Raw genomic sequence first — 24110 nt, forward strand, 5'->3', positions numbered from 1 at the left:
ACATACCAAAACCCTTACATGATAGTTGGTGGAGGAGAGCCTGTCACTTGACAATCTAGCTCCAGTAAGTTATTAACCATCACAATGAAGTAAGACATTTCGTCTCCTCCTTCTATAGCTGGTGGCACTAGAAAACAGCAAGGATGTAACATACAAAGAAATGTTTACAAGAAAAAATATAGCATCACTTTAAGCAATACTAAGTTGCACTTAGAAGGCTGATAAGTATCATAGTCATTTGGTACATGAAGGAGACTTCAGAAATGTATTGTAAAATACCTTTTACAATACACATTTGCCACAATCAATAAATATACTTTCAAAACACTGTGAATTTTTCTCAGTTAATCTAGCACTATGGGGCTGATGATGCCATCAAAACATAAAGTTGATTCATATTTTATGTTGCTTATTTTCATAAGAATAAGATAAGGGAACCTCAAAAATTGGGCCTGCATTGAAAGCCTTCAATTTATAAAGAAATAGAGATGTAAGGTTACAAGATGACTTTCCAAGTGCCACAGACTAAGTTTCCTATTGTTTAACACAGTGCTCATGACAAGAGACCATGCTGTCACTCACTACAATCAGATATTGTCACAAATGTAAAAAGGCATCTACCTACTTACAAAGTGTACCTATCAGGGCAAGTGGAAGATTTATGTGGGTTTTTAGATCTTGGGACTCTGGTGATCAATTCACCACTCAGTAATGTGTAGTCCAGAGTTGAACAGATCACTAAACCTTCTCTAAGATTGTTTTATTATTCCATGAACACAAAAGCATTTAATAAACTAGTCAGGTTTTGCTATGAATATGAGAAGACAGGTGGCAGCATCCTCATTTACCTAGGACGTCAACTTCGTATTTGATTTCCTTTTCTCCTGCCACACTGGTAGCCACACATATATACTGTCCCCTATCGACTTCTAGGGCACCCATGATTTCCAGTTTCTTCCCACCAGCTTCTATGCGGATGTTGTTACTCGCTTTCACAGGTACACCGTCTTTCAACCAGGTGAGAACTGGAGGAGGGTTGCCAGCAGCTTTACATTCCAGTGTCAATGAATGAGCAATAACCACTTGCTTATTGAGAGGCGCAGCCAAGTCACCTTCTATCATTGGAGGAACTACGTAGAAAAGAGTAATATTTCAGGCAATTCTTTAAAATCCTCATGAAATAAAGGGGATTCTTGTCATTTTTAACTCACGTAGTTTGACTACAGAAACTACCTATATGTCCATCTCCCCCTAAGCTACTGAGGAAAGAATTTCTTGGTTCAGCTTATCTGCAATTAGTCTAAATACTGTCGGATAACGCTATACTGTGTCTGGCTTAAAAAGGACAAATTGGAGAGAATGAGCTTAGTGCTAAGAACTACTTTACCTTCTCCGTAAAAATCAAATGGTCTAGATTCCCTAGTGCCATAGGCAGATGGTTGACTGAATGAATGGGCCACTTCTTGCTAACCTTAGCTTTTTAAAATATTTTTCCAAATCATGAGACAAATTCTTCTAATTCCAATGTATGCATATCGAAGACAACCCAACCCAACAGGGATTTATTAGTGAACAAATTGCATGTTGCCATATTAGAAAGCATAGGCAGAAAAGTACATAATTAAAACATATTTTTTTCCTTACCATAGACATCCACATGGAAAGATTTTTCAGCAGTCCCAGCAACATTGGTTACTTGACACTTATATGTTGCTGAATCAGAGACCTGTGCTCGAGGGATATGAAGAAATTGTCCTTTATCAATATAAAGTGCTTGTGAGCTGGATATGATTGGTTGGCCGTCTTTATACCAAGTAATAGCAGGCATTGGAAGTCCCCGTGTTTCACATTCCAGTTTAATTATGCTGTTGATCAGTGCTGATATTTCTGTGGTGACATTCCCTCCTTTAATACTAGGTGGAACTACAAAGGATTTCAGAACAGAAACAAGTCTTCTAAGTTTTAGCATCTGCATCAAAGTCTCAAACGCTATAGATATTTAAATAATGCATTAAAGTAAATATGAATTAAAGACAATTAGGAAGTCTGTGATTTACCTATTGATAATTAGTTGCCTGTTTTGTCAAAACAATCTTCATCACTGTCCTTTTGGGTTTCAGATTTCAGTAAAAGCAGAAAGTCAGTTTTCATTTCAGGGGTTCATTTAAGCCCAATAGATCATATTACAGTAACTAAGAAAGTCGTGTTTAACAAACAAAGCAAAACAAAATAAATCCCACTTAAAGTAAATACAATAAGTTTGAAATGAGGCCAAGGGCGCAAAAATGTCAGATGAGGTACAACTGCATGCCCTTTCCCCAGGAAATACAAAAGGCCTAAGTGCTTTCAGATCCAGCTACTGGTAATAGCTGTGGAGTCTTTAACTTTTGCTTCTTCTTACTTTTTTTTTTTTTTTTGGAACCGCCACAGAGAGTTCATTCACTCAATTATACTCATCTAATTGGCTACATGTGTATCTTTCATAATTCAGTAACCACATGTCTGGCCTCTCACACCACATGAGGACTCTGCTGCTGGAAAAACACCACCACTGACTCAAGCTCTGCTACATACTCTGAACACGATCATTCCAGGATTGTGCTATCACTGCAATAACTTAAAATAAATTAAATGGCATGTGCCTGAATTTGAGTGCTTTAATTTTTTAAAATAAACTTTTATTTTAGAAGAGAATGTTTTTCTTATGTTTGGACTAGGGTTATGGGTTTTGGAAGCACGATCACAGAGTACCATTCTCATCAGTCATATCAAGGGTACACACTATCAACACAGCTTATCACTGATGATGTTGACCTTGACCACCTGGTTGAGGTAGATTTTGCTAGGTTCCTCCACTGTAAAGTTACTCTCTTTTGCCCTTTTGAAAAGAATCACTCTTCCCAGCCCATATATATGAGGGGGAGAGCTATTCTACTTCCTTGAGAGGGGAATACCTACATAATTTATCATCTGGAATTCTTCTGTATGAGAGATTAGTCTCTCTTCCCCAATTTATTTCTTTATATCAATATGCACTCATGGAGATTCATTTTATACTTTGGGTATAATCCAATACTACATTATTTATTTTATTGTTCAAATTGTTCCAGTTATGGCCTTTGGGAGCTATTCCAACCGGCCCTATGTCCCTTTGACATACTCACATCATATTACTTTAGTATTTTCTTATTTTCTGGCCCTACTACATGCTCCAGGCTCATCTTTATACTCTCTGCCCCAGCCTTAGAATTAACTATTTCTCCTAGAAGCTCTGGTTCTTTTTAGTGGAAAAGAATATTAGAAAACAGTATCTAGATCTGAGTGGAATTCCTTAATGTTTTCTGATAATTGTTCTTAGAACTAGTTCACAGTGACAAACATTGATATACATATTTTTTTTCCTCACACATAAATGAAGGCAAGATCTACTATACAGGCATACTTCCTTTTACTGTGCTTTGCCGACACTGTATTTTTCACAAACTGAAGGTCTGTGGCAGGTCTGCACTGAGCAAGTCTATTGGCACTATTTTCCAATAGCATTGGCTCACCTCCTGTCTTTGTCACATTTTGGTATTTCTATCAATATTTCAAACTTTTTCATTATTATTATATTTGTTGTGGAGATCTATGATCAGAGATTTTATTTTATTTTTTTTAGTGATCATGATGGATTCTTTAATAAAAATATATCTTTTTTTAACATCTTTATTGGAGTATAATTGCTGTACAATAGTGTGTTAGTTTCTGCTTTATAATAAAGGAAACCAGCTATACATATACATATATCCCCATATCTCTTCCCTCTTATGTCTCCTTCCCTCCCACCCTCCCTATCCCACCCCTCTAGGTGGTCACAAAGCACCGAGCTGATCTCCCTGTGCTATGTGGCTGCTTCCCACTAGCTATCTATTTTACATTTGATAGTGTATATATGTCCATGCCACTCTCTCACTTTGTCTCAGCTTACCCTTTCCCCTGCCCGTGTCCTCAAGTCCATTCTCTGGGAGGTCTGTGTCTTTATTCCCATCTTGCCCCTAGGTTCTTCATCACCTTTTTTTTTTTTTCAGATTCCATATATATGTGTTAGCATACAGTATTTGTTTTTCTCTTTCTGACTTACTTCACTCTGTATGACAGACTCTAGGTCCATCCACCTCACTGCAAATAACTCAATTTTGTTTCTTTTTATGGCTGAGTAATATTCCATTGTATATATGTGCCACATCCTATGTATCCATTCATCTGTTGATGGGCACTTAGGTTGCTTCCATGTTCTGGCTATTGTAAATAGAGCTGCAGTGAACATTGTGGTACATGACTCTTTTTGAATTATGGTTTTCTCAGGGTATATGCCCAGTAGTGAGATTGCTGGGTCGTATGGTAGTTCTATTTTTAGTATTTTAAGGAACCTCCATACTGTTCTCCATAGTGGCTGTATCAATTTACATTCCCACCAACAGTGCAAGAGGGTTCTCTTTTCTCCACACCCTCTCCAGCATTTACTGTTTGTAGATTTTTTTGATGATGGCCATTCTGACAGGTGTGAGATGATATCTCATTGTAGTTTTGATCTGCATTTCTCTAATGATTAATGATGTTGAGCATTCTTTCATGTGTTTGTTGGCAATCTGTATATCTGATCAGAGATTTTAATGTTACTACTATGACTTGCTAAAGGCTCAGATGATGGTTAGTATCTTTTAGCGATAAAGTATTTTTAAATTAAGGTGTGTACTTTTTTTAGACATAATGCTTTTGTACATTTAATAGACTATAGTATAGTGTAAACATAACTTTTATTTGCACTGGGAAACCAAAAAAAATTTGTGTGACTCGCTTTATTGCAATATTTGCTTTATTGTGGTGGTCTGGAACAGAACCTGCAATATCTCAGAGGTATGCCTGTGTTGTGAGGTAAATTTGATGGTGGAATAATTTTTCTATAAGGTGGTTTACTATATAAATCAGGGCAGCCAATTATGGCCCACAGGCCAGGCATCAAGATGCTGAACTAAGCACAGTTTCTGCATTTTTAAATGACTGGAAAAAATCAAAATAATGAGAATATTTTGTGACATGTAAGAATTATATGAAATTCAAACTTCAGCACCTATTAAGTTTTATTGGAATATGGTCATGCTCATTTGTTTATGTACTGTCTATGGCTACTTTCACTTCTACAATGGCAGAGTTAAATTGTTGCAATAAATACCAAATGTGGTGTTCTCATTGCTTCTCACTGTTGCTCAGCTCACCATAAATTTCAGTGACACAATTATAAGCCAACAGCATTTCAAGTGCCATAAATATCACCATATCGTGATATTTTACTTTACTTTTATTACCAGTGCACACTCCCCATGTCAAAACACACAAAAGAAAGAAAAGTAAGCTTTAAAACGTGCCATTTTTAAAGCACAGAACAGTGCGGATTATTTTGTTATTAGGTTCAATGGCAAAGCACTGAGTTTATTTTTTAATAACACTATAGCTGTTTTGAAAAAATACAGTGTACACTAACTATTAGCCTAAGCACTCATCCCAATATATCCCATTCAAAGAAAAACAACCGATAAATTAATATAAAATGGAATGTCTCATTAGGCAGAATTTCTTCACAAAAAGTCAAAATGAGGCTACCATCTAAGTTTCTGAGTGGCTCATTTGTTAGCCAAGGAAGGAGAGCCATTTACCAACAGTGATTTAATTAAATCAAGAATGATTGCATTAGCAAACAATTATGCCTAAACTAATCAATTTGTTTAAGATGATCAGCCTTTCCATAAGAAAAACTGCTTGAAGAGTTGAGAAAACTGACAATATCAATAGTCTTTTTTTTTTTTAAAGGCAACTTTTCTGAACAGTATTCTTGGCTCTTGACAAATTGACATGTTACTGATACTGCTTAGCTGTCTTTTATTTGAGGAGTCAATGCCACGGTGAAGAAACTGAAGAATTAGTCTCTAAGAATAGTCTGCATGGAACAACTACAGACAAAAATATTTTCAAAGAAGTTGAAAAAGCACTAATTTATTACAACCTGAAGTGGAATCTGCTAAGATGTGCTACAACTGATGGTGATAAAAATACGTGTGGGGCAGAAAAAGGTTTAGAGAAATTTACAAATTTTACATTTTAAATTTATTAAAATGTAAAATTCTAAAAGTCTATCGTTATTCCTTGTACTATTCATCAGCACTTGTGTAAAATATTCATGTGGTATTGAAAGAGAACTGTCCATGGGGTATTTTACTTGCTCTTATGGACTTAAATATCATCAGTTCCATGAATTTTTGTCAGAAGTAGAAGGTGAATATAATGACTTGTTCTACCTTATAGCAGCTTAATGTCTTAATTGTGGTAAAGTTACATTTTAATTTTTGGAGCTTAGGACTGAGACTGAATTTTTTCTGAATGATAATTGTCCTCAAACACTATTATTGAGTACTGAATGATTCTGGAATTTAGTTTTGCCATAAACTTGACAATGTTTCTTAATAAGTTCAACCTAAACTTACCAGATAAAACCAGCACTTGAATGCAAAATCTATACTGTTAGTACTCATTCTGTTGTTCGAATCACAAGTAATGTCAAGCTCCTCTACACATTTTCCATGCTGTCAAACAAAACTCAGATCTCGATTCCCCTACAAATTTGCAGTGAATATATTTTGAGCTCAACTTTCAGTTTCAACAATGTTTGTCAAACTTTGATGCAAATGCAAATGAAATTTCCACATTTTAAGTTCTTTTATCTCTGAAAACGAGGGCCTTCCATCTAACCTTCAATTGGAATTGATTAATTGGGAGTAGAATGGCAGGCCAAAAGTCAAATATCAAGAGAATATAACAGAATCCTGCAAATGCCTTTCAAGTAATGAATATGATCAATTAAAATCTTATGTTTGTGAAATGATATTAGTATTTGACAGTATCTACAGTATCTGAATGAAAAGACATTTTCAAAAATGAAATACATAAAATCTCATTACATACCAGTATTAACAGATGAACATCTGCATTTAATTTTGGTGACAGGAATCATTAACTTTGAACTCTAATTAAGTAAAATGTTATCACTCCAAAAGAAATCCATTCTCATTAGTAGACTTGTATTACAACAAATTTTACAATTTTTAAAATTACCAGAAAAATAGAATATCATGAATAAACAATTGGTAGACATTTCTTTCTATTCTGTTATGTAAGTACCTACATAATGTCCTTGATTTTGCCTCACAGTCTGCAAAGCCTAAAATATTTACCAACTTGCCCTTTATAAAAAAGGTTTGTCAAGTCCTGCTATAGATAATTAATTAATTTCAATTCAAGCCACCATTTTGAAATCTTAAGAACGAACATTTTACTCAGACTTTAATTTTTTTTTTTTTTTTTTTTTTGCAGTACGTGGGCCTCTCACTGTTGTGGCCTCTCCCGTTGCAGAGCACAGGCTCCAGATGCGCAGGCTCAGCGGCCATGGCTCACGGGCCTAGCTGCTCTGCGGCATGTGGCATCTTCCCGGACCAGGGCATGAACCCGTGTCCCCTGCATCGGCAGGCGGACTCTCAACCACTGCGCCACCAGGGAAGCCCTCAGACTTTAAATTTTAATTTTGATTTGAGCCTACTGATGGAATCTGGAAACATACATCAAATTTTGAGCTGAAATTGTCTAAATAAACTGGCTAGCCTAATTAGTTGGATGATACATTAATGAAGTCAAAAACAGATGGGAACTCTACTTAATGCACTGTGGTAACCTAAATGGGAGGCAAGTCCAGAAGGGAGGGGATATCTGTATATGTATGGCTGATTCATTTTGTTGTGCAGTGGAGGCTAACACAACATTGTAAAGCAACCATACTCCAATAAAAACTAATAAAAATAAACAAATTAAATTAAATTAAATAAATGAAGTCAAGAACATAGGTTCAAACAACCCCTTACCCTCCATGAATGCTTTACAAAGGAATATCACTTGTATTGAAAAGAGTTCATTTTAAAAGTTTGTATTTATGAAATTGAGGAAAAAATTACTCAAAGAACATTTCCAGCTGAAAGCAGAACAATAAACCATCTACTGTTTAAATCTTCCAGATAAATATTTCTTCCTGTTTCAATTTAATTCATGTATACTTTTATGAGACCTGTACTTCTGTTTGAGGAAGGGTGTTACAGGTAAATGTTATGAACCCACTGCACATTAAAATGTACCATGTATATACACTCAAAGACTTTTACACCATTTGGGGAAACTCTCAGACCTCTGAAACTTATGCACGGACTGCAGGTTAAAAATCTTTGCTTCAGAACTACTGGCTATGAATCTGCAGTCTCCCCATAGGTTATTAAAAGCTCTTTATTTCCTTTTTTTTCACATTCATTCCCCACCCCCCATTTCCCCTCCATCTCTTTTATTTTTCATCATATTTTGTCTCCATTTCTTCCCTAATTCAGGCACAATGTGCATTTCTGCCTTTCAGATGCATCGGACCCACCTGCTTTTTCCTCATGTTAGTATGTAAATAAAGAAAATGAATGAATAAACTGCATTATGAACCACATTCTCAACCTGAAATCTATATAAATATTTCTCACAGCCCAAGTATGGCAGCTGTTTCATTTATTCTTAGGAATAAAAGCATTTTCACAAGCGAAACAAAATAAGCTTAAGATTACCCACTCAGAGGTGCAGACAAGCTTGCTAGAGAGGAAGTGGCATTATTTCCTGAATTACTGAATACTTAAAACTTCACAGTGTTACAGTGCCTTTCATCTCAGACAATCTAAGAAGGTTTAGTCATTACAAAGCCCTCTCTTCTCAGTGCCTTAGGGCATCATACCAAATGAACAAGAAAATCTGAAATGAAAGAACTCAACTCCTATGGAAATAGGAGTCTTATTGAATCACCAAAACGTATTCATCACATTCTTTGGCAACAATACAACAATGTAGAGAAAACTATTCAACAGCTTAGGGGAAATATTGCACCTATTGTTCAAAAGGTTGGTTCTGGTAGGAGGCCAATGGTAGCAATACCACTTTTGTTTAACTTGGATGCCTGTACAGCTAATCTTTCAGTAACATTACTGTTTTTTGGAATACATGTCTGTTCACGACTGATTTCTTCCACAGGCTTCTATTTGTAGAAAGAAATGATTTAAAAGCCTGCATTAAATAAAATTTCTTTGATTCAAGAAAGCTATTTGAACTTTATATAAAGACAACTAACATTAAAAAAGGGAAATTTGCAATTCAGTGAAGTTATATAGAAATCAAGCCAGATTCCACATATATTTCAAGTTGCAAGACAATACAATCACTAAGTAGATAATAATAAATGAATAATATTCATTGAACTTTTACTGTAAGCTGGGAAATATAAAGTATCTAGCAATTGATCCTCACAATAATATTATTAAGTAGGTACTATTATTATCCCCATTTTATAGATGAGACCGAAGCTCAGAGGGGTCAGGCAATTTGTCCAAAGTTGCAAAGTTAGTAAGTGGCAGAAGCTGGGTCTGAACCCAAGTCCACTTACCTCAGAAGCCCAAGTTCCTTTTGTTTTTTTAAATTTTTATTGGGGTATAGTTGATTTACAATGTTGTGTTAGTTTCAGGTGTACAGCAAAGTGAATCTGTTATACATATACATATATCCACTCTTTCTGTTTTTTTTTTTTAGATTCTTTTCCCATATAGGCCATTACAGAGTGCTGAGTAGAGTTCCCTGTGCTATACAGTGGGGTCTCATTAGTTATCTGTTTTATACATAGTAGCGTGTATGTGTCAGTCCCGGTCTCCCAATTTATCCTCCCCACCTAACCTCTGGTAACCATAAGTTTGTTTTCTACATCCATGACTCAAACCATCACCGTCCAACAGAATTATAATTAAGACCACATATATAATTTAAAATTTTCTAGTAGCCACATTAAAAAGTAGGAAAATAATACATTTTACTTAGTCCAATATATCTAAAATATCCTCATTTCAGATGTAATCAACGTAAAATTATTACTTAGGTATCTTACATTATATTTCCATATTAAGTCTTTGATATCTGGTGTGTATTTTATACTTACAGCTTGTCTCAATTTGGACTAGCCACATTTCCAGTGCTCAACAGTCATGTGTGGCTGGTGCCTACCATACTGAACAGTGTATCACTAGACAATTCATTCACTGAGCAAGTATTTCTTGAGAGCTACTGTGTATCAGACATTAAAGTGGAGAACATGCAAAACAAGGCCCTGCTTTTATGAAGTTTAGCTTCCTTTGAGAGAAATAGCAGATAAGTAAATAAACCCATCAGTAAGCAACTAAACTATCAGACAGTGATCCGTGCTATAAAGAAAACTAGGACAACGTAATAGAGAGTGATGACGTGATTGGTTTGGTTTGGGAAGATCCTACAAGGAAGTGACATTCCTGAGGTATCTAAACTTTCCTTGAGTGTCAAACGCTACACAAAGCAGAAGATAGTGCAGGAAGTAGAGCCACAATAAGCATGACTGGCCTAATGAGTCCTATTCCTTTCTACCATGCAATTCTTTGTGCCTGCAACATAATGTTCAAGTGCCTTCCTACGGCTCCTGGCATAAAAAATAAATGACTTTGGCAGTCACCTTCCTCAGGGGATATTGAGAATTTTAGTGAAATGAGGGCTACATACCTCTGATGGGGACTTAACCGAGAGAAAATAGCAGCACAGCCTAAAACATTTAAAATATTACCATGTGGTCTGAATAAAGGCCAAGATGCAATGAAAATAGAATAATTGAGTTGTTCTCATACCATCATCTTCATTCTATTTCATGCATCTCTACTCTTTTTAGAGCTTTTTAAAAACCCCTTTAGGGATACAGACATTTGATTTATCTTATACTAACAAATCAGGGCATACTTGACCTCTTAAGTGAGGTCATATGAAAATCACTAGACCCCTTGAAGAAATCCATACTTAATGATAAAATACATTAAAATTGGATGCAATGTTCTAGCCTAAAACACAAGAAAATGGGCTTTTGCTTTTAAAGTAAGTAGCATTCCAAATTACTTGTATTGAATCAAAGAGCAGTTAACAGTAGAGCGAACCCTGATTTTCATGTATAATGAGAACTGGTAATAACAGTAAAAAGCATAAGAACGTCACACTTACTATAGATAGTCAGTTTTATATCCTTGGCTTGTTTGCCAGCTGCATTAGACACAGTACACTGGTAGCGTCCCTTGTCACTTCTTCGTGCATTCTTTAAATGTAAAATTTGTCCTTTGTCTAGAATTTCAATATTAGAGTCTCCCAAAAATAAAGGCCTAGAAAAAGTAAAATTTTATTCCATGGGCCCATTTTTGTTATCCTAAATGTTTTCTCTTTTATTAATCACAACAAAAATCATTCAATCATATGAATTTAAAAATATGAATCAAAGTTGAGTTTTTTAGTATGAATCTAAAAAAAATACAATGATATGATTAAGTACTTCTGTTCAGAAGAACAGAATTATTAAACCACTTTACTAATGAAAGTAGATAATTATCACTCTGAGACAAAACTTCACTTAAACTTAAATTAACTGAATAATATTAAATTATTAAATTGAACTTCATTTCAAACTTAAATTGTTGAATAATATTAATACAAAACTTAGTTTCTTTCATTCATCCCCCCACTTTTTTTTTTTGGTTTACAAAGCCGAAATTTCTACCATCATTCAGAAAAGAAAAACTAAGTGTACAGGAGCTTCAAGCTAAGCAATATTATTTGTAAACTAATATTATAACACCTGGAAAAATATTTACAATAGAATGAATGGTTATTACTTACTAAAGACAATGATCATGCCAATTTTCCTAAAAAGTAGATATTGTAATAAATATAAATGCTTTTATAATCATAAATACTGAAAGATATTTACCCCAAAGGCAGCTCATATATATATATGTGTCAAGGAAGTCTTCTTCTACTATACGGAGTCATTTACTAACTACTATAAAATGCTTACTTTATGTTTGGCAGCAGCTTTATTTAATACTTAAAACATCATGGTAATTAGAGTCTATGATATCCTAAGAGTCATGCCTTTAAAATCCATTGATCTTCTTTCAGGAAGACCCATAGCCAGTTTTTAAAAAGCTGAAGTGAACTAGCCCCATGATAAATAGATGCACTGCTATATTAATAAGCCACCAATCAGACTACAAGGTTAAATGGAAACACATTTAATTTTCTGTGGTAGCATCCCATACTATTCCTTGGCATGACTCTTTTAAGTTCTCTAAAGCTAAGAGAATAAAGTACCTTATTTTAATGCATTTTAACTGTTTAAAGAAGTGGAATACTTGATAATGCTACTCAAATTTAAGTAACTTTAAAACTTTCACTGATTGTTAATTATGCAAGTAACACAAAAAATGGAAACAAACAAAAAACCATTATAATAAGAAAAGGTCTCCTTGTATTACCCCAATGTGAATCTTTTCTCTAGACTTCTTAACGATTGTCAGTTTAGTTTGTGTTCTTCCACATATTTTTCTAAACATTTTTCACCCATAAATGTATTGCTAGAGGAATCTAAAGTTGTTATACATAAATGGTATTGTATTATTGTTCTACTTTTCACTTGACAATAGCTATGGAGATAGTTTTGGTACATATAGCCTGATCTTACTCTTTTGAATTGCTGTCCAGTGTTTCATAATAAGACAATGCCATACGTCATCTATCCTCTCTCCCAATGTCAAGCTTTAAGCAGTTTTCACTTTTCTGCTTTCACAGTGTTTCAGGGAGTATTCAGGGAGTCAAGCCTTCCTGCAGAACAGATGACCGGCTTCCCTGTCCTAGACACCAGAAGTGTCATTGCTACATTATAGCATATGAGCATTTAAATTTTAATAGATATCAACAAATTGCCCTTCAGAGTACTAATTTACATTGTCCCATCAGAGTCCTATATCCTGATTTCCCATACTCTAAGCCAACACTTGATATTTTTCGAACCTCTACTTTTTCTTGCCAAACTAACCTATGAAAAACAAAATCATATTATTTTGCTTACCTTCTCCAAATTATTGAAGATAAGCATCTTTTTGTGTGTGTGTGTGTGTGTGTGTGTGTGTGTGTGTGTGTGTGTGGTACGCGGGCCTCTCACTGTTGTGGCCTCTCCCGTTGCGGAGCACAGGCTCCAGATGCGCAGGCTCAGCGGCCATGGCTCACGGGCCCAGCCGCTCTGCGGCATGTGGGATCTTCCCGGACCGGGGCACGAACCCACGTCCCCTGCATCGGCAGGCGGACTCTCAACCGCTGCACCACCAGGGAAGCCCGAAGGTAAGCATCTTTTAATATATTTATTGATTAACTATATAACTTCTTAATTGGCTGTTTATACCCTCCACACATTTTTCTATGTTGTTTGTCTTTCTTATTGACATATAAAAAGTTTTTACACAATCCTTTATTTTATACACTGAAAACCTTTACTCTTTGCTATTTAGGTCTTAGACAGCTGCTTTCAGAAATTATAATAATACACAAGGGCCAAGAGAAACATCTAATTGCTCTTTTGTGGTTGTTCCTTTTTGACCATATATTAAACTAGCTTAAGCATGCATCTTGCTGTCATAAGCAAGTTTTCCTTTTTAATAATTCAAACAATTCCATGTAAAGACAAGATTATCTCTGTACTTGGATCTTGCATTTTTCATTCTTAGCCCTTAGTGTATATTTAGTGTATAATAAATGTGAGTTCCTCTGTGTCTCTAAAATAAATTCCCAGCATTTATGAAGTCCTACAATTCATAAATTCATAAATTTGAGGCCATTTTTGAACAATATTGTTTTTCCTTCATGTTCATTTAATAATATTCTATGTGGTAAGATAATTAAGAGGGGGAAAATCCACATCTATTTCCAAACAATTAGATCCTTGTAACAAATACAGAAGAGGTACTCACTTGCCATCTTTGAACCAGTGAATAATGGGAAAGGGAGTGCCTTTGACTTGGCATTCAAGGGTGGTATCCTGGTTGAGGACAACTGAGACTTCATTTGGGGAGCTGGTGCCTATTATGGTGGGTGGGACTTGAACAAAGACATTTTATCATGAAAATCTATGACTTAGCAAAAAGAGTGGGGAGTGAGAGAAGATAATGATTTCTATAATATTTCAACAAGATCTTAATGTTAAAAGTAAAATAGCATAAAATAATCCCTTTCATATCACATCTGCAGACCCAAATGTCAAATTTAAACATAGGAACACGTTCATGAAAGATTTGATAGCAAGACAATTACTTGGAAGAATTATAGTAGTAAAGAACTCATTTTGAGGAGTATTAAATCAATGTACAAAAGGAGTTTAGAATATAAATGAGCAGTCAAGCTCATATAATGAAATTTACTACTGCTATACGTTTTAGATAATGAATGACATAGTCAATGACAAACTTATAATGTTTAAATTCTATCATAGTGCTGTTGGACATATATTACCCTTGTCTCTTTTAAAGGGCTCCTATGCTAAAATTGTAAATGAGATATAATGTGAAAAGATTGTACTAGTTTTTATTCTCAGAATTATAAAGCATATTAAAGAGCTCCCATAAACTTCCCTGGTCTTTGACTCCTCCCCCTTTATATCACACTACCATGCTTGATCTTAATCTTCAGAGCAATGATCAGCCATTAAAGGGTTTCAATAAGGGAGGGCTGTGATCAAATTTGTTTTAAGACCACACGGGCTTCTGAATGAAGATCAGATTCCAGTGGCAAATACTGGATGAAGGGGAGTAGTTAGGAGGCTATTACATTAATTCAGCTTATAAATTATAATTAACATGGAATTAAGAAGCAGATTTAACAGGATGTAGACAGATTTACAGAGTCAGGGAGAGGGAGGTAGGAAGAATGAGCACCAGGTTGTGTCAGAAGCAAGTGGATGGATGGAGGTGCTGGTCACTATGATGGGGGTCAGTTTTCTATGCCACTGAGATATTCAAGCCAAGATATTGTAGAGGAGAGCAGATATATCACCTGAGAGCTCAGGGAAGAAGTCTGAGTTGGAGATAAAAATGTGGGAGTCATCAGTGCACAGACAGCAGTCAAAGTCATGAGAGTAAATGAGTGCCGAGAGAAATAATGCCGATGAGACTAATGATAGAAAAGATCACTTGGTTTTTATAACCTATACTTAAATACAATAATGGTAATTTTAGCAGAGGAAATTCAAAGTACTTCAGGCTTTGAGAAGACTTATGGGAGAGAGAACTTTTATGTTTTAGCAGTTTACGAACGGTAATTCTAATGCAGCATCATTCCCAGACCTCCCTTCCACTCCAGACTTACAAATCATATGCCCTTTCGAGGAGCAAAACATTGAAAAGGAAGGAAGCCATTTTATCACAAAGTAAATTTTAATAAGCAAATATAATCTCACAAACTAAACTTATAGAAATTTTATGATTAAAACATTTTAAATGTTTTAAATCCCAATTTATTACAGCTGCTACCCATTCTCAGCATTCTCCCCACTTAATTAGAATCAGGGCTGAGATTGTTTAGTTATAGGAATTAATTAGAATGCAGGGGAGGGCGAATTTACTACCTTCCTCAGTTCAAGTACAACCTAGCAGCTTTAGGAGATGTTGGCAACATGAATGAATTTTACTGTGCATCATCCTGTATAGTTACTTCCCAACGAATTTCCTGACCACATCATTAGAGAAACTAACAAGAGCAGTAATTTAGTATTTTCTGTACAAGACAGTACCAAGTACCCATAGACATCGCTATATGATAATAACAAATACCTATACACTTTCTATATCACATGGTTCTGATTAACCAATATTAAAGACAAAAATAATAATAGAATAAAATGAATGATATTTCTCCTATCAATTTATTTTTCATCTCTTTACTCTTTAATACAGTTAATGCTGTCCTATATAAGAAATGCATCTGAACTGCAGTTTTTTAAAAGAATGTTTTCCTTACCTAGCACATCGATGTTAAAATACTTTTGAGAAGTGCCTGCAGTATTAATTGCTTTGCAGGAATATCTTCCTGCATCCTCTGGAGTGGCTTTGAAGAGCTTTAATATCTTCCCATTGCTCACAATCTGAATAGTGCTGCTTTCAGTCACCTTTTAAGGCCAAAAGGGTCAGTGTTATTTCCAATCCTAATAAAAATGCATAATTAAAATTTGAAGTAAAATTTTTATACTATTATTAATAAGAAAGTCACATTTGAATGATTTACTTCAGAGGGAGAGGCAAGGACCTATGCATATTTGGATGTCTCCATTTACCTGGACATCATCTTTATACCACATAATGATGGGAGATGGAGTACCTTCAACTTCACAAATGAGACTGGTCAGCTGGTTGACCAACACGGACACATTTGTTACTTGTTCTTTATCTTTAATTACTGGAGGAACTGCAAAAAGTGAGAAGTTGTAGTTAGCTAGTTTTAAATAAATATTATATACAAAGTTTCTTTCCAAAGGACTTTAGAAAGCAAATTCTGAGATACTTGATAGCTAGAAAGGCTGGTCATACTTAAGACAGCTTTTATTATGAAATGAAGAGTCTTGACCACTATATTTATAAGTAATTCATTGAATTTTTACTTTAATTATTATTTTAGAGTTTTGAATTAAGGATAAATTTAAGGGAGATCCTATTTATTTCACATACCACTCAGAATGCAAACTGCTAGAGTCTCAAGTTATGTGAGACTACTTTGCTGATGAGAATGAATATTGCCCAGTGTTTCTGGAAGCCAATATCCATCAAATTTCAAAATGCACTATCCTTTGACGTGCAAAGTGCCGTATATACATGATTTCATTGAAGCATTACTTAGAATAGTAAACAAATGGTACCAAACCAAATGCTCATCATTACTAGAAGAAAGTTAAGTAAATCTTGGTATGGTGGGATGCTAGGTAGGCATAAATAAGAGTTAGGAATATTGAATAATCCCCAGGATAGAGTGTTTAATGAAATAGGCAAGGTGTGGAGTAATGTATATAATGGTCTACTATAAATGCTTTTTGTATGTAAAAAAAAAGAGGATGAAATATATATTCATATTTCTTCATTTTTGCATAAAAATATCTCTGGGAAGATACATCCACACACATATATACCTAACAACTTTCCCTGCCCATAGGGAGGATAAGCAGATGGCTTAGCTCAGGTCCAGGGGACTTTTGACTTTGTATCTTTTTCTACCATTTGAACTTTCAGTGATAAAAAATAAATCAATAAAGGCAGTTAGACCACTACTTTTCTGGTCGATAACACGTCTATTCACATAAATATTAAATAACACTAGACTGAAAGAATAACATATATAAAAGAATCTGAAAATGTCACATATTCAGTTACACGATTTTAGCATTTCTATCTGTATTTACCATGGACTTTGAGGTTATATTTTCTTTCTGTGGTTCCTGCTTCATTGACTGCCACACAAATGTACTCCCCATTGTCATATGGCGTAACAGAAGCAATAACCAACAATGTACCATCTTCTAATATAGAAATACCAGGATCTCTGGCTGTCAGCTCTCTACCATTCCACAACCATTTGATGGTTGGTTTGGGGGTACCTAAATAAGAAATTAAAGCTTTGTGATATTTTACAACAAAATTAGAAGTCACTATTAAATAGCAAATATCCTGAGGAGAAATAAAATTTGTTATGGTTATAACATGTACCCTTAGGTACTATGCTTCTTTGAAGATACTGCTCCTGGCATGGGATTTTGACGAGATTATGGTATTTAATGCCTCTAATTCCTGATCAGTGTTAAAAGATGTATGGTTTGTAGTGTAGCATTTGATTAAAGTTGTTTTTATCAAGACATTCAGATGACAGTAAGCAAAGCAAAACATTTTCTGGAGTGAGTTTATGCTGCTAGTGGGGGAAAAAAGCTATATTAATTAAATGGACTAGAAATGGGGAGAGTTTTTGGATGAAAATAAAGGAAGAGCAAAAACAAGATGCTATCAGAGGAATATACATGAAGATTGCTCAGAGTACATAAATGATGTACAGAAATGATGCTTCATAAGTCACATTTTAAACAGGCCTGATAGAGCAGAGATGAGGAACGTCTACTATCCACACATCTTCTGGGGATCCCATTCTGTTAAACAGAGGGCAATAGATTATTTCTTGACTTTTTATACTGAAAAGAAAGCTGAGAAAGCAGTGAGCAGAACTGCTTTCCTCAATTTATTTATGACCAAGAGAGTGAATGGAAGTTACATAACTCATGAATGAAAGTGATAAAAACCATCTTAAAATGCATAATGGAGCCAAAAGGACGTACCTGAAATAGACAAACAGTAAACTCTATAATAAGAATGTATTTATTTAGCAAACAATGTGCCAGGTACTATTCTAAGTACTTTCACATTTTACTTAATCTCTATAAAAATCAAAAAAGCACATTCAATAAAATTAATATAATTGTATAAGAAATGGCTAATAATCTTATATTAAAGCATAATAAAAATATTAAAGAATGGTCATATATCTAAGTACAAGAGAATGGCAGGAATACATAGAATGTGTCATTTAGGTTAAACTCAAATTGAGTTAAGGAATTATAAAAATGACTGTGATTGACTATGAACTAATAAAATGACTATACTTATGGGAAAAAACAAAACAAAAATATTCGCCTATTTCATCATCCTCATAGTAAGATGCTGACTGATGAGGAAGAGAAGAGAAAACTGATGGACTGCAGTTGTTCATGTTGTCAAGGAAAAAAGGGGGTTATAATCATTTCCTTACATCTTACTCATTCTTTTATGTGGTTCTCAAACTTCTCAATTAATATTTGTTAAGTTAATAAATGAAAAAGTAAATGAACAAGCAAAAGAAAGAAACTGTGTTCTATTTTATTTCTAAATGGTAGAACAACCATGGTCAAGATGAAATTCATGGCAAATAAAATGAAAAGGCATCTAGCTATTTTAAATGAACTCAAGAATTCTATCCCCGGTGAGAATAGAGTACTAGGAAGAGGTGGTATTTCAAAATGGAAAAGGGAAGTCCAAGCCAGCTTGGGAGTCAGGGATTCAGCGGAGAGTACTGAGCAATAGTGCCACTGGCAGGGCTCCATCAGTAGTAAGCACCCACAGAACTCAGCTGAACGTAAACCTTTCTCAAGGATCCTTCTCCAGGCCTTGCCTCCCTCCCCACTGGCTCCAGGAATAGTTACTGACAATTCTTTAGATATCTGAAAATCTTGTTAAAGTTATCTTTCTTTTAATGCTGTTAAGAGAGGCAAAATCTTGCTACAGTAACAGAGACAGCCTTAAGGACCTTCAACTGCCACTGTCTCCAGGGACAGGAGAGTTAAGAGTTACATGTGGGAGCACTAATGCTACCAGTGGCATGGAGCCCTCCAGGAGGTCACAAAAAGAATACTGCTTGGTCTTTGCCAGAACTGCTACAGACTCATTTGAGTCATTGCAGATGAACGCATATGCGAAAGAAAGGATGTTCTTAACCATCTATTGGGCATCCAGAGTAAGGTGATAGTGACACTGCCTTTTTCACATCCTCTAGAGGAGAGAGAATAACAATCTCCTGCCAGGAAACATGGTGGGATAGAAAACCCAGAAATTCAGGGAGAGAAGGAGTCTGGACAAGCATCAGAGAGCCAAGTTACAACCCGGCTCCAGAATTACCAGTAGAGGATAAATCTAGAAAGAGGTTTTTAGAAAAGAAGTATCTAGAACAAACAAGGGGATTGCCCTAATTTATACCCCTGACTGAGATAAATATGCAAAGTTTGAATAGCCCTATCTGTCACATTTTAAAGAGAATTCTTGTCAAAAATACAATGAACTACAAGAAGTAACAGGAAAAGCATGAACGACCTGGAAAACATGCTAGATAAGGCAAGTTTGAAAAAACAGAAGGTATTTCCAGTGAAGGAAATAAAACACCTGGGAGGGAAAAATACCTATTCAACCTAGTTGTTATTTGAAAGAGGGATTAGTTTCCATTATGCCCAAATGTTATAACGAGGACTGACAAGTAGAATTTTATGATGTTTGGGGTTCAATATAGAATTCTGGAAGAATACAACATTATGCCAATGCCCATGTGTCCGAGTATTCCACACCTTTTGCAGGACATGGAAATGCAATGCGTTGACTGGCCACTCTTTCTTGGAATGGAGTGTTATACGGAGGCTCTAGATCTTCCAGCGTAGGTGGTTCTGTTAGAAAAAGAAATGCATTATCACAGGCTTTCCTTGGGCAATATCGAACTCTTCTGAGGCTAAGTATGACACCTGCTTCTCTATTCCTACCTTGGCAATGGTATCCTCTCTGAGAGGAGTGCTTTTCCTCCTGATTGGACATGGCTGGTTCCCGCCAGTCAACAAGATTTCACTATAAACATTATCTCCTGAGAGAAGTCCTACACGACAATTCAATCTAAAGTAGCCAACTGCTGGGAGCATCACCCTATTTTAATTTTCTACACAGCACGTCTCACGATCTGTACTTGCTTGCTTTCTGCCTACTTACAGAACCGCTCACGAGAGCAGGTGTTTTACCTTTGTCACTATTTCCTCCTCACTGCCCAGATCATGACAGACGCCTGTCAGGAACTTGATAAACACCTGTTGCTTGAAGGAGTAAAGATTCATCTTTTTTTTTTTTTTTCTGGCCGTGACACGTGGCCTGTAGGTTCTTAGTTCCTTGACCAGAGATCGAACCCATGCCCCCCTGCAGTGGAAGCTTGGAGCCCTAACCACTGGACCGCCAGGGAAGTCCCCAAGGATTAATATTTAAACCCTCAAAATAAGGCCTACATCATTACAGGGAACAGTGGACCTCGATTTCTAGGGATTAATATTGAGTGCAAATTACCACTGTGAGGTAAATCCTACTCCAACCCACTCTGCCCACAATTTCTTCCAAACCAAAAATAGCGGGTGGGGCACTTATCTAGGATTATTTCCACTGTCTACATCATCCAGGGCGACTCCATTTTCAAAGGTAAACAGTTTTGTAATGTATAGTTTCGTTTCTTTCTGGAATCATTCTCCTTTCAAAGTTAACTAGAGAGTCATAAAAGTTATATAGAAATCTTCTGAAAGTGATCCAAGACCATCCAAGACTATATATTCTGTATAGACTCCAGGGTTTTTCGCTCACTGTACAAATATTTTCCTAGGCCAAAAATCACCTTGGACATGTAGCGTTATCTCCGTCTCATCACTGCCTGCTATGTTAGTAGCGACACATGTATATATGCCAGCATCGGAGAGCACAGCTTGGTCGATGCTGAATGTTCCATCTGGATGACTAATATGCTGCAGTCCATCAACCAAAATGGCGCTTCCACCTGTAAACCAGGTGATTACAGGAAGAGGTGTCCCTTGAGCACTGCATGGAATGTCCACTCTTTGACCAACTTGGACCTTCATAACTGTAGGGCCACGCTGTATCTTTGGAGGCACTGGAAACAGCAACTGAGTATTAATAATCCAAGTTTTAAAAAATTCCTCCTTTTCTCACTTTAAATGAGAGCTCCTTACCAAGAGGCAGCATAAGAAAGTGGAATAATCTCAGCATTTGGATCCAGGCTCAGGCCACTTAACTAGCTGTGTGATCTAGGGCAATTCAGTGAATTTCCTGAGGCCTGTTTCCTTGATAATCTAGGCAAAATAACCTCTTCAATACCAATACACTGCAAGGGTTATGGGAAATAATGAATATAAAACTCCTCATTCCAAACTCGAGGAAAAGTAAGCATTTAATGATGTCAGATTTCTTATAATATGTAAATAACTTAAGGTTTAAAGCCCTCTTAAATGGCAATCCAGTTAATTTCTAGCATCTAAGTGAGCAAAACAAAAAGCATTTCTCTCCATGTATTCTTAGTTTTTGTTCTCTTTGTGGAAGGTTTAGCCAGACAGTATGAAATATTTCTAATAAAAGCTTTTGTTAATTTCAGAGAAGAAAATCAAGATAAACCCTCTATTATTTCCCTTTATCTACATTCCTTCAGAAATTTAAATGAGATAATTTATCAAAACACTGGCAAGTAGTATTGCGTTCCACATACAAGCATTATGAACTATAGAATCAAGTTGACTCATAAGAATATGATTAGAATTTATGTACTTTACTTCCCTAACAAACCCCATTCCTCTGTCCTTTTGTTAAAACTTAATATTTAACCAGTATATTCTAAAGGTTTTCCCTTACAACAAACTTTTAAGTTTGATAGTACAGGCATACTTTATTTTATTTTATTGTGCTTTGGTTCATTGCACTTCACAGATATTGCAATTTTTACAAATTGAAGTTTTACGGCAACCCTGCATTGTCAAATGACGGTTAGCATTTTTTAGCTATAAAGTATTTTTAAATTAAGGTATGTACATTATTTTAAAAGACAGAATGCTATTGCACACTTAATGGACTACAGTACAGTGTAAGCATAACTTTTATAGGCACTGGGAAACCAAAAAATTTGTGTGACTGACTTTATTGCCATATTTGCCTTCCTGAGATGGTCTGGAACTAAAACAGTAATATCTCCAAGATATGCCTGTATTATTATCATCATTTTATGAAAGAGAAAATTAAATATAGAAGAGGGAAGGTAATATGCCTAATGCTAGTAAATGACAGAACTCTCATTGGATTTCATATCCCACAGTCAAGAGGACGCTACTGCAGTGACTGATCTGAGAGTGAAATCAGGTCAAAACTATTTGAGAAAATTTCTTCTGATATTTGAATGTGTGGCTTACAGTACGCGCTCACTAAGCATGTGTTGAATGAATGAGTAATTATCAATAGATAGACTACGGCAAATTGAGAGAAGAAAGCAGACTACCTAGAGAGTTTTAAAGTAGTTAAAGAATCCCAGGAGCAGAATGTTTTCAGTGGCTGAGCTCTATAAACATTGAAAATGACCATTTACATGCTATTAAGTTCTTCCTTGGGCATTCACATTCACTTCAACAAAAAGCCACCGGTCTAAACACATTTTCTCTTTTTATGGTGTATCAACAATAGTCATAAGTGACTGTAGACATCTAGTAAAACAGAGATCCAAAATTTTAATACTGTGCATCTGAGGAAAAAGGGGAGAGTTGTTTACAGAGGGAAGATAAAGATTTCAGAGTAATTGAAAGAAAATCACAAGTCTCAGATTTTAGAAAATTTTTCTATAATTACTCTCTATACAATTTGAGGTTAATTATCAAAGAAACTGGGACAATAGGTCTCCCTGTGGCCAGTATATGCCATAGCATATGCCTTCATTTCAAAACTCACCATGGACATTTAATTTAACAGACTGAGTCACGTTCCCAGCAATATTTGTGGCAACGCAAAGATACATCCCACTATCTGAAACGCGGGTCTCAGTGATCTTCATTGAACCAGAAGGAAGGAACGTGTGTCTAAAAGAAAGAAACCAGAGAGTAGACCATAAAGTATGAGGATTTAAATATCCCCTATGCAGCTACAATTCAATGTGAAATTACTACTCTGCAAGCTCTTTTTCAAACCATTCTCCCATCTATAATGTCATTTCTATACACCTTAAAAGTCAGGAATTTTCATAATTATCAAAATTGTCTTGTGTATTCTGTATGATGTTCTTACAAATACCAAATCAGTTTTCTTTTACATTTAAATCTAATGTAAGGGCCTGACATCGTCAAATAATTGTACATCTCTCTGCTTTGCTAAGTTGCAACTTTACAAAGCAAATGTATAGTTTAATAAACTTTAAATATACTCTGAACACATTATTGCTTTTTTCTACAATGCTTCATTTAAAAGTTTAGTATCCTAAAATAAAGGCAAAAAAAGGTATATATGCCATTCTCAGATATATACTGAATATATTCCTCTTATATAGTTAGGTAAACCAGATCTACATATAAAAATGTTATTATGTTAATTGTACTAAAATAGCTTTAACAGGGAGGAGGTCAAATAGACCTACTTACTATCAAGATTTCTCGTAAGCTAAGACAAATAAAGTGTGCTATGGGCCCAGAGACAGACAAATAGATAAACAGTTAAAGATGGAACCCC

General features: G+C 35.4%; 1 protein-coding gene across 1 annotated transcript in view; it reads right to left on the reverse strand.

The window, feature by feature from the left end:
- The window catches only part of HMCN1 (hemicentin 1), a 522545-nt gene that overhangs the window by 229497 nt on the left and 268938 nt on the right, over positions 1-24110 (reverse strand). The window contains exons 23-33 of the mRNA XM_033853373.2: positions 23340-23467; positions 21235-21507; positions 20162-20257; positions 17429-17623; positions 16313-16443; positions 16000-16147; positions 13959-14085; positions 11167-11321; positions 1645-1923; positions 849-1130; positions 19-127 (exon numbers count right to left, since the gene is read on the reverse strand). Of these exons, the coding sequence (XP_033709264.1) occupies positions 19-127; positions 849-1130; positions 1645-1923; positions 11167-11321; positions 13959-14085; positions 16000-16147; positions 16313-16443; positions 17429-17623; positions 20162-20257; positions 21235-21507; positions 23340-23467 (1923 nt within the window). The remainder of the gene's footprint in view (positions 1-18; positions 128-848; positions 1131-1644; positions 1924-11166; positions 11322-13958; positions 14086-15999; positions 16148-16312; positions 16444-17428; positions 17624-20161; positions 20258-21234; positions 21508-23339; positions 23468-24110) is intronic.

The sequence above is a fragment of the Tursiops truncatus genome, chromosome 1 (genome assembly GCF_011762595.2).
Source record: "Tursiops truncatus isolate mTurTru1 chromosome 1, mTurTru1.mat.Y, whole genome shotgun sequence".
Classification (NCBI taxonomy): domain Eukaryota; kingdom Metazoa; phylum Chordata; class Mammalia; order Artiodactyla; family Delphinidae; genus Tursiops; species Tursiops truncatus.